We start from the raw sequence: 12,115 nt of genomic DNA, 5'->3' as shown, positions 1-12,115 counted from the left end.
GTTCATATTTCATTTACATATATCATTTCAGGATCATATTCGTTCTTATTCTAGGGTTGGGTAATATGTAGATAAATAAACATATTTCAAGTCATTACAATTAAACAGGTATAAATATATTATAACATTTCCTTACCTATTGATATACCTATGTAATGTTTTGACAATTTCAAGAGCACTATTTTGTAATCCAAATTACTGCACTTTTCACACGCAACTAAGGCGCATGTATTCGTGCAACCATGTATGTAAAACAGGAAAATTTTAAACTAAAAATTAGCCTGTATAGTTAGTTTTAATATTTTTAATCTAATTTTAAAGCGATATTACTTCTAGCAAAACAATTTATCGATATTAAACATGCCATTACTTGCGCACTACAAAAAGGCAAATAAATTCAACTAACGATGATGATAGATGTACGATGCAGATATTTATTTTTATATTTACATCACCCAAGCAACGTATTCAAATTCTAGTATATTTTTTTTGCTCTCGATTTACATCGATAACACCGAAATATAAAACTTTTAGTAGTTTATTCCTTAGGCTTCTCCGATAGGTCCATAGTTATTCTATTGACGCAGTGGTAAGGTTTACTTCACCTGTTTCCAGACCTATGGACAAATAACCGATAAAACAAGATATTTCCATCAGTTCCAAATATATTTCACGAGTACTTAATTAAACTACTAACGAGGAACATCGCAAAGCTTTTAATACGCATAAACAAAAAAGTTCAACATTATTATTTATTAAATGGGAGATAAATTTAACAACTCGAATTTGGGCCAGTTAGGGAAAAGGTAAGTGGATTAAATGCAATACGTGGTTTTCAGCTAATGTTTAAATATTTATTTTTTCATATTTTTTCGTTCGCTCAGTTGAAAAACGAATGGTTGCAACAGTGCTGTGCATGTAATTGTCGAACTGCTATTAGAAATGAGAAATGGGCGTATACGTATATTAGCAATTGTACATAAAACGTGTCCCAAAAGTAAATTGGTACACCCTGTATATGGAGTAAGTAATATTATTTCCACCTATAGATGTTAAAAAATTAAAAATTTCAATGTGTCCCCTTGAATTGAAAGAGCGTTAAAAAATAGGCGAGTAAAAAGAATCTATTTTATCCGGACCATATTAATATTTTTGCCTTTTTGTTAAAAGCTCGTTTATTTTAGACTTTTTCACCTAATTCGAAATAGTATTTATTCTTGAATTTATTTCTGGAAAAGATATCAAATTAAAAAATAAAATAACATTAGCAAATAGGTCGAGTAAGTAATTAAGTCCAACAACAATTGTTCAAAATGAAGTCTTTCCGCATAGATACATTTTTGGAACCACTTTTCATTCATTTAATGTAACAGTACCTGAATTTAACATTATTTCTACAAAACTGCCAGTGGCGTATTTTTCTCTTGGGAAAACGGAAATCACCCTGTATAAATTAATTTACTTGCTGTAAGCTTGGGTAATGAATAAAACAATAAAAAATTGCGTGATGCTGGACTATTGTCATGCAGAATTTCTGCATTGTTTCGATTAGTTTTACATTATGCTATATTAAATTAAAAATTATGTAACCTGAATATATTAATATTTTAGCAGTTTAATTCTGACGGGCATCACTTTGTTTATATGTCCTCTTCCGTGTGCGTTGCGTCTTCAAGCTGTTATCCGGAGAAGGGACATTTAAAGCAATTCCATTCTCTGAAGATATGATATAAAAAGTCTCGGGATTCAACAAAAACGGTACTCCAGAGACGTAACTTATAAATGTACGCGTGCCGGTGTGTTTCTGTTGTGCCCCAAGTTTCTCTTATGTTAAGGGAAACTTTTTATCAAAGGTCGAAATGAAAATAACGTAATTGAGTGATTCTTTTTGTTTGCTGTCAGTCAAACATGGAACAGAATTGTAGCAAAGAAAACATCTTCTTTATGTTAACCCCTTTATGATTATACGACGCAAAATGTGTGTTTTGTTTGATTTGTTTATCTTATTTAATTAGAAAAAGTGTGTTTATATGTTCAAGAAGAGTTGTTTCATAGAATAAAGTTGATCTAACTGAGTAGTAGTGTGTACAAATTTTCCCATAGTATACTTCATGAAAAAATAGATTTATTATGAACTCACATCAATATAATGCCACACATGGTTATTTATCGCTAATGTAAATAGGTCAGCAAACATTTTAATTAAAAACCCAAACTGTTATTTAAAAAATTTGAAAATGTTCTATAAAATGGTTACAAATAATAAATTTGTTAATCTAACTCAAAAATGCAATGCTATGTCATTTATGTAGGAATCATTATTAGCACTACAAAATTTTCTTACCAAAATATAATATATGTGGTACAAGAATTTGATTAAAAATTAAATAAAAACCTACAAATTAAGTAACGGTATTTGAAAAGTATAATACATATAAGAAATATTTGACAGATTTATTATACTATTTCAGTTTACGTGAGGATATTGATATTCACATTTTTTATTTTTTGTTTGGTTCAATAAAGATACAGGAATAATAATTTGTCGTCCTACTTTTGCAATTTTATCTACAATTATTGTAACTGATACGAAGAGCATGTAGATTGTAGGTTATTCTGATTGATAAATTTACTACCCTTTAACATAAACGTAGAAAACAAATAACAACAAGTATTTTTTGTCAGAAATCTAATAATATGATTTTATACCCCCTTTACCTGACAAAGAGATATTTTTTATTACTTCAGATCAAGGATAAAAGGAGAAGTGTAAATTATTGTCGAAAAAGAGCAAATTGACTTGTTTTGAGCATTAAGCAAAGGAATTGATGAATAAAATACAACAGAGTAATTGAGAGAAATTAAAATATATTAGAACCCTTACATATTTAAGTTTATATATAAAATGGTCCATGTTTGTATTTAGTGTGTACATCTAAACATTAGGACACGTTGTATATTTAATAAATAATTCTTCGGTAGTCATTGTTGTCTTTTTTACCTTTTCGAGCTTCATAAAACTATTTTACGTCCTTTCCTACTGGAAACAGAACTGTGTATATAGATTTTGCTTCTACGTCTATTAGATTTGAGTAAATACCGCTTCTTTGAATCTGTACCTTTGAATTGGAGGTACCACTAAAAAATTATATGTGTAAATAAAATTCACACAGATTTAAATATTACAGACACCTACTTATTAAAAATTACAACAGCAATCAAGTTGTCTGGCCTTAAGAATGCCATGGATTTGACACCGTCCTTTTTAGAAGTATAAGATGTCTCCAAGCGGACAGAATCAGGCACGATAAACTTGGAAAAATGACCCATGGCATAAAACATCGGTTGCTTATAGAATTCCTGAGAGGACGCATTTACAAGGATGGGACTGTCGGCTTCATAACCTATGTATGTCGGGCCGCCAGACGTGTCTAAAGCCATGTTCCAGTCTAACCACCCACCAAAATTGTTTTCTAGGTACTAAAAACTATATTTTTATAAGTAGTTTCTATAAATTAGTAAATTAGTTAACCTCTATGATACTTCCTATGTACCTGGCTGCTCTGTCCCAACTTCCCAGTGTGAGTCCTTCTCTAAAGATGCCTGAAAATATTTACTCGATATATTCAGCTGAAAAAATAGGTCCAAAAGGGTTTAAAGATGCGGTGATGTAGATACAAAAACAAAAAACAAAGGTAAAGCAAATATTCTGTAAACTATAAAGCAATAATGCATAGTAAGTATATTATTTTTTGTTAAAATAAATTATTTGCTCACTTTATATGGTGGTTGCGATACTGCCACAATAATAGTTGAATTAATAATATACATGTGAAATAAAATTCATATTAGATTAGTAGTAGTTGGTTCATTCTTTACAGTTTGTCACTTCTTTGGAAGAAAATATCAAAAAGGAGAAAAACAAACCTGGATATATTTAACTGAATGGGATTGATTGAACTGTACTAATGATTAAAGTAAACATAGTAGCTGTCATAGTAAAATATCAGACTTATCATTAAAAGAAATTTTACGTGAAGGTAGTTGCTGTGAGGAAACTGCATATCACACGTCCAGTTATTGAAGAATCGTAGAGCTCTTATGAATCTTTTTATTCATTTATTTTTTTGTTTATTTTGATGAGGAGAATCATGGGAATTTGACGCAACGTTAGCATTACATCCTGTTTTAAATGGGATAACATAATTAATAGATACAAATTGCATGGTTGTCAAGTTACAGGATATTCACATTGACTTAACGAATTGTTTTTAAATTGAATAAAATTTTAATGACATTACCAGACCCTGCTTTGAAAACATAAATGTTGAGTATGTAATTGATAAATATTGTATGTTACACTTTCAAGAGTTACTATTACTCATTTTACTACAAAAAAGTACTACTTTCAGTACATATTTTTATGACCAGAAATACGTGTCAAAATGTTTTAGTATGGTAGACAGTACTGCAGAAATAAGTAGTACAAATTTGTTGTAAGTAAATGAAATTTGAAAGAAATATTGAATATTATTGTCAAACTTTGTGTATCTACGTACCTATGTCACCAAAACATGTATTTGTAAATATTAAACTGTGCTGCAAAATGAACTGCACCATTTTCATTTTCTTAAAATACGTAAATAAAATAACTTAAACTTGCTTGTGAAAGAAATTAATATCAATAATTGCTTTCCTGCATCGGTACCATTTTGAAAAAGTTTTAGAAGATATAATAAATTTTAGATAGTGATTAAAGTTATTTTTAAGTAAGCAACTAATGACTAAAACACAGAAAATTTAAATATACAGGGTGTTTCATAATGATGTGCAAATATTTTAAGGTGTTTAGAAAGTAATTTTAGGGGTGTACTTCCAATACATTTTTTCGATTTGAGTCGCCTTTGAGAAAATATCAAATCTCAAAATTGCCGAAAAAATTTTTATTTTTTTTTAAATACATTTTTAGTTCATATTTGCTTAGCTTTTCCTGTTGATAAAAAAAAGCATGTCAAAAATGACAATCGTTTTTGGTAACTGTTGTACTAATTATGTGTACCTAATCGGCAAGAAATAATAATTTACTTTTTGATCGTAAACCATTAAGTATATGAAAAAATGGGAAGAGTAAAAAAAGTTTCTAAATGAAATGTAGTATTAAATGCTATTTTTCTTGTTGGAATTGGCTTACGTAGAAAAAAGTTGTGAGAGAAATAAAACCAAGGGGTGCTAATTTCTTCCATTCAAAGACATAAACCAGAAAAAAAACAAACAATACCATTCATCTAGTTGTTAACGTGTACCAAAATTCAAATTTCTAAGTTTAACCGTTTTCGCGAAAAAGATAAAAACTGATTTTTTCGGCCATTTTAAGATTTAAATATTTTCTCAGGGGGGAGGGGCTCAAATCAAAAAAATATAAATACCCCCCTAAAATTACTTGCTAAACACCTTAAAATATTTGCACATCATTATGAAACACCCTGTATAACTTGACATTCAATAAATACATCAGGTATCAGTTGTTAGAAATTTTCTTGTATTTCTTTACATTATTTAAATACCCAAAGTAGATAATCTTAGCATTTCCCGACTTAACATTTCTTTCATTAAAACATATTTCATACGTTTTTTTATTCAGTACGTTTTATTAAATCTGTAGAAAAATCCGCCTGAACAATCTATTATTGATACGTGATTTCCAAAGGTAGTAAAATACCTATAAGGTTGACATATACATTACATGATTCAGTTGAGAGCAGGAACACCTCCTTCTTATCCGTTTTTATTAAATTTAACACATCTGCCGGCACTCTATCATCCCAATACCAATGCACACCAACCCCATCGATATACTTTAACGATTCATTGAGTAACTGCAAAGAGAAAATAAAGAAAAATTCATAACATTTCGACTACCCATTTAATTTAATATGTTTTTATTAAATATATAATATTAAAAAATTAGAAGATGACCTTTCGTTTTCAAAACACAGAGTGTAGATTTTTTAAATACATTTTTCCTTTATTTCCAGTAATAATAAGCATATCTCATCGAAATTTGATATACCTACACATGTCTTGAGAATAGCACGGTTTGAGTATTTTTAAAATTACTCGTTACTATAAGTACAGAGTGTTGGTATACGCTGCATACCAGGACTGTTTTAAGTCACGAGTTTTTAGGCTATCGAATTATTAGGTCTTCAGTACTGAAATCTTAAATTAAAATTCACTAAACCGCTTCATTTCTTTGTTGTAGCAGACATGTGTTTAATTTTTGTAGACTATAAAATAAAATTGCCTATTAAAATAATTGCAGAAAGGAAGTTTGATTATTCGGATCAATTAAAGCCGAGTTGATACAGATTTTTGAAAATCTAGATCAACAAAGCATTGATCTTATTATGTAATTAGAAATTAATCAATCTAGGGCATTTAGAACCTCTCTAAATCAGTTCATATAACATTAATCCTTGAATTATCTACTGAATCTTGTTTTAACATGTAACATTAATGTAGTAACTCTGTAAATATTTTTTTTAAATATAAATCTTGATAATGCCAGCGTTAATTAATCATACTAAACAAACAGTGTAATTATCAAAAATGTATATGTAAAGTCATTGTACTTTTATAACTTTACTACCCGTGGTGAACCTCATAATAAAAATTCCTGTTTACACAAACAAAATTGCTTTTTAACATGAAAATACTGAAATTAATCGCTACTGAATATTCAGTCTACTGTAATGAAAACAGTTTCATTAAAGTTAAATTATATGAATCAAAATACTCGTGATATTAAGTACAACAAATTAAATATAGGTAACAGCTGTAGTATTAAAAATAACTTCCAAATTCAATGCCCTATTTGTTGCTGAATTTAATGTAAAGCTACCTATTACAGAATGTATACTTACTAATGGAACAACATAAGGTAGAGTTAGCCTTGCGTCGTCGTGAATTATTATTTTCAGACCCTCATAAGGTGACCTATGAATATTTGGTCCTAGATTTTCGTTTATCCATTTAGCCTGGAAGAAATCCCTAAATTATTCGAAATATTCAGCTTTAGCATTAATAGTCAAAATAGGCATTTTGTTTCTACCAAAAAGAATTACGTTTTATGTGCATTATAATATTACGATTTGCATTGATGATGAAAGTTTAGAAACTTTTTCAGTGTTCGATAAAATCTGTATATATCCAAATTAATATTAATGTTTTGTTTTTGTTTTACAAAGAGTGAGTTTGTTTGTTTGTTTGCCCTTATATGGCTTGAACTTGACTGATTATGGGCATTTCTAGCAGCCCTTAAATAGATTTATACCAAGCAAAAGACTATCAAGGACTTTTCTGGAAATGTTCTAGAATTCCATATTATATGAAAACTTTTTATAAAAAATTGTTAGTTTATATCTTGTCTTTTAATCTTATAGTAGCTCTTCTCCATTTTCAAAGTTTTTATTAATATGCAACTTCTAGCTCTATTATGGTTTATGTTTACGCACAATCACTATCAATTCTTAATATCACATTTACAATTATTTTTCTTACAAAAATTCTGTCCTCATAACTATTTTTATACAAAATTTACAACTAACTGTCTTTCCAAATTATTTTCATAGTTTCTTAATTCTTTTTTATTTACTGCAGAATACTAATAATCCCGAAATCATGTACTGATAAGTTAATATAATATTTTTTATATGAAAATTATGACTATTATATGTTGCGAGAAGAAATTTTGATAATTCTTATAGCGAAAAGTCCAGTGATGTGTTTTATACTCAAATCTTTATAAAAATTAAATTCTACCTTAAGTATCTGTTATAAAATAGAGCTTGAAATCTATTCTTCACCTTTGGATAAGCGTGTTCAGTTAAATAACTTTATATTGTACTTATTACTAGTTGCCTAACTTTTAATTTGATTTTGTTTTAAATAACCTTTGTTATTACTTTATATCATATTTTTATGTATTATTAAATTTGGCTTTATGTGTATTAAATTATGTAATTTCTATTTGGTCTCGATGTTTCTCCCTTTTTTAAGTTTCAATTTTTGTGACTTAATAACTGAAAGACATTACTTTTCTAGTACTCCAAAAAATAATTACATACTTTGGTATTCTGAATTCTGTATATGATATTATCTATAATACAGTACAAATTTCTAAAATAAATGTACACTTACCAGCATCAGAGGAACCCACCCCATTGCATTAATCTTAGATTCCGTGTATGTAATAAATCCGTCCATAGGTTCATTTCCAGTAGTCATTCCCCAATATGTTATATTATGTAATCTGTATTGATCGAAAAATTTTATAACGTAATCAGCCCACAGCTGATAATACTCTTCCTTCAGAAGGGAATATCCAGTAAATACGTTGTTAGTTTTCATCCAAATCGGTGCTGTCCATGCAGATGCAAACAGTTTTAAGTTTCTGCCACCCCTCAGCTTCTTAGCAGCTCTTATGAATGGAATCTAAAATTAACTGAATATTCGATATCATCCTTCAAATTATTATATGCTTTCTGTTTCAGTAATAGTAATATTTACTTTTTTTTAGAAACAGAAGCTAATTGTTATATCATAGCATAGGTGGTGCAATTTCCAGTCAGTATGAAGCTTGAAGCTTATACTTACCTTAAATTTAAGGTCTTCCTCTTGTAGTTTAAAATGTTCCAATTTAGTATCATCAGTGTAATCGTCGTAAGTGTAAGGGCGTGGTGAAAAATCTGTACCGCCTATAGGAACTCTACACAAGTTGTACTCAATGCCGTTCTTACCGAAATAACTTTCCAAGAGATTTTCCTGAACTGCTTCATCTAAACTATTTATGTTGATACCTGTTGCGTCTGTGAAAGCCCCACCAAAACCAATAATCTTCTGATATCTCTTCTCAATGTTAACTTTAATGATGTTTTGGGACCTACCGCGCTTTTCCGAAAACTTTCCTATTAGTGTATTCAAACCTGGTTTAAACTTCCCGGTAGAGTAAAGTTGGTACTGTTCAAAACGAAGTGCTTGAACTTCTGGAACTGTGTCGCAATAACTTGCGTTGCAAACGCAGATGAAGCCGTTTTCCTCTTTACGAATATTGCAAGCCATTGTAACAACAATGCCCGTTAATATCACTAACAAAACTGTTGTGGAGACCATGTTTATTTAAAATTGTAACGCAAGCATTTCTGTCGGATTATATATATACAGCGTATGTGCCATAACTGTTGGTGATACGGAAATAGATAGCGAATACGTATGTGAATGGTAATTAGAAAAAATTCTTACCTTACTTAAATTATCAGTACCTACATGAGTTTGCTTTCTTATAAATATTTATACTTCTAATTCTATGTTTTATTAAACATGAAGCAATTAACAATCAGAATCTATATTGTCAACAAATATAAGGATAATATTCTGAATTTTATTGTCGCGATATGCACTTTGCAAATGCCGGGTTGCTTAACAAACTTTTTGTGAATTATTTGTAATTTTTCATATTTAAAACATTTTTTCAGTATATTGGAGGTCTGTGACTGCAGATCTAAGATAAAAAAGGATGCTTTGCACGTTGTCTAATAGATCTTAACATTTCACTTCATTTTTTATCAAATATATATCATTACTTCTCCCTCACTGGCTTTTATATCCCTTTTCACTCTTCATTGCACTTCAGATATTTCAAATTGATAAAATCTTCCCTTATCGCTCCGAGGCCGTGCCCGATAATGTTTTTTAAGGCTGTATTTCAGAGTGTGAAGACGGTTACTTGATTTTTAAATAGTCATTTGATTGTTTTTTTGTACCAATTTAAGGAAGCTTGATTTTTTCCAAATATCATAGAACGAATGCATCTTGAAAATAAAATAAATTAAAATAAGTCACAATGTACTGATACCAATTGTCTACAAAAAAAAAAACGTCAAAGCTGCAATATAATAAAAAATTCTCTCCACTCATCATTATTTAAAGTAAAACGATATATTTATGTTTGAGAAGTTATACGAAGACAGCCTACTGTATTAAAAAAATATTCTCCCAATGAATATAAACTATAACGAATTCATATCTGTCTCATAATTATCCATAATGCAGCTTACTTCACTTAATTCATTTCTAAACTACGATGCACTTAGTCGCAGAGCATGCACAATTGAGTTCTGGGCTGAACAGTGTTGTCAAATCTTATTTTTAAAGGAGTTATTAAAAAAAAAATTTTCACCCCACTCGTCGTGAGGTTTGGCCCGTTACTTTTGTTGAGTAAGTGTTTGCCACGAGTTCTATCATCCCACAAAGGCTAAAGTTTAATTCTTTTAAATAAAATGAACTTTGAAACAGTATAATCAATAATCAATAAACGATAGAGTATTTTTTTAATGTTTAGCACTTCTGTCGAAAAAATATGGTAAAATAACACATTGCTAAGTTATGCAAATGCAATCTATGTTACTAAATTATTTTTTATTATAGCCTACAATACAAGTAGATTGATTTGAAAACAACTGACAATTTTTAAACTACTGTATATTGATGATATTGAGGACTGGGAGGGAAATATAATCATACGTTCAAACGAACTTACCTTGGTGCTTCATATAATTATGATCAAACTTCACTAAGGTAAGTTCGTTTTAGGTGTTATACGTATACTGACCTAAATATTATGTTTTCTTAATACTTACCATTTATTTTTGTTCATTATATGATTGCTCTTAATCCTTTAGACATTCTACAGGGTGATCGAACTATCCGGATGTGGCAAATTGAAATATTATTAAGAATTAAACGAATAAGTTATACGAGATTGGTCAAATCCAAATATAGAACTCTCACTACTATAAGATTCCTTCTTGGTGTATGGATCTGATCCAAAGTGCGATCATAATGAGTGTGACACGTAGAAGAGGCAAACAAATTATTTTAACTTGTGCGTTAATATATTACTAATGAATTAACAAATAACTTTACTAAACTTGAATCAGTAAATCTATTGGTGGTGCTATATTATATTCCTTATCAGAATTCTTTTTTGAACACATACCAAGAGAAAATAAAGAGGAACAGTTTGTTTCAAGAATGTACATGGTACACCGTGTTTGACAGAGGACAAAGGTAAATCAAGAAATCGTTAAAATTTAAATTTACTAAATATGGCCTAAACATATTGGTACATCTCTTTGCAATCATGGAAGTCACTTGCTTTAACACTCTCTAAATAGTCAATCCAGAAATGTAAATAGCAACCGAAGACTATCTAATCGAATTTTGTGGATTTCGCTCAGATACTACTCGCGGTAATTTCATCATTTATAAAAAAAGTTATGCAAAAGTTAATCATGGACAATTTCTCAATACAAGTTAAGGTTAAGTGGCACTTTTCATGAATCACAAATAAATATAAAACAAGACGAGTGACTAATCTTTGTTAATTTTAAATAAGATACCTGCTATAAAAACCAATTAAGAAATTAGATGTTTTAACCGTTCCGCGCGCTATTAAATGGAGACCCTTATATTTTAAGACGCAGGTGGCGAACTTAAGGAAAAGGGACTCTAGCGAGCCTGCTACCATTATCGAAATTTGTTACCCTACCCAAATAAAATATGACTGTAATGTACTTATAATAAACTTTATCCACTTTATATAATTAGAAATTTAATATAACACTGTTTTATAAAGTGTTCTCAACGATTGATAAATACATTTCACCTAAATAATTTTGTTCTACACTTATCTATTCTTGTAATTCAAAATAACATTATAATATATTAATACGTGGTAAATAATTTTGACTATCTTTGACGTGAGCAAATGTCCAATTCAGTATGTTAGAAAGCAACGGAGTGGTCAATAAAAATCGTTCTTAAAATATCAACTTTATCACTCTGTATATCAAAAACAGGGCTAATAAATTAAAAATGGCATAACGAAAATCTTATTTTTTATTAATTTGTAACTCCTTGTAGAAGAAAAGCAAATATCAACTATTAAAATTCAAAAACAAGTTAAATAATAATTATTACAGTAACCTCCAAGAAATAATGTTACTGTATTTTAGTAATTACAAGTTACACAGTTACGAATTCTGTATTAAAAATA

The 12,115-nt window shown here is 29.3% G+C and overlaps 1 protein-coding gene across 1 annotated transcript; it reads right to left on the bottom strand.

Annotated features, from left to right (window-relative positions):
• Positions 1-2,863: 2,863 nt before the first annotated feature.
• Positions 2,864-9,845, bottom strand: LOC108906054 (putative glucosylceramidase 3). The gene is made up of 7 exons (XM_018709196.1): positions 8,656-9,845; positions 8,200-8,493; positions 6,924-7,037; positions 5,744-5,876; positions 3,533-3,603; positions 3,197-3,480; positions 2,864-3,138 (listed from the first exon to the last, which is right to left on the bottom strand). The coding sequence occupies exons 1-7, from the start codon at positions 9,169-9,171 to the stop codon at positions 3,021-3,023; spliced, it is 1,530 nt and encodes a 509-aa protein (XP_018564712.1). The 5' UTR covers positions 9,172-9,845; the 3' UTR covers positions 2,864-3,020.
• Between the last annotated feature and the right edge of the window lie 2,270 nt (positions 9,846-12,115).

Source organism: Anoplophora glabripennis, unplaced genomic scaffold (assembly GCF_000390285.2).
Source record: "Anoplophora glabripennis isolate ALB-LARVAE unplaced genomic scaffold, Agla_2.0 scaffold55, whole genome shotgun sequence".
NCBI lineage: Eukaryota > Metazoa > Arthropoda > Insecta > Coleoptera > Cerambycidae > Anoplophora > Anoplophora glabripennis.
The sequence above is the reverse complement of the archived record's forward strand: the minus strand, read 5'-3'. Positions and strand labels throughout refer to the sequence as shown.

Excerpts from the sequence above, each read along its gene's own strand:
- LOC108906054 (XM_018709196.1), bottom strand. The coding sequence starts at position 9,171 with ATGGTCTCCACAACAGTTTTGTTAGTGATATTAACGGGCATTGTTGTT. Across the intron at positions 3,604-5,743 it reads CCTGCTCTCAACTGAATCAT|GCATCTTTAGAGAAGGACTC; the intron begins GTAATGTATATG and ends AAATATTTTCAG. Across the intron at positions 3,481-3,532 it reads ACATAGGAAGTATCATAGAG|TACCTAGAAAACAATTTTGG; the intron begins GTTAACTAATTT and ends TATAGTTTTTAG.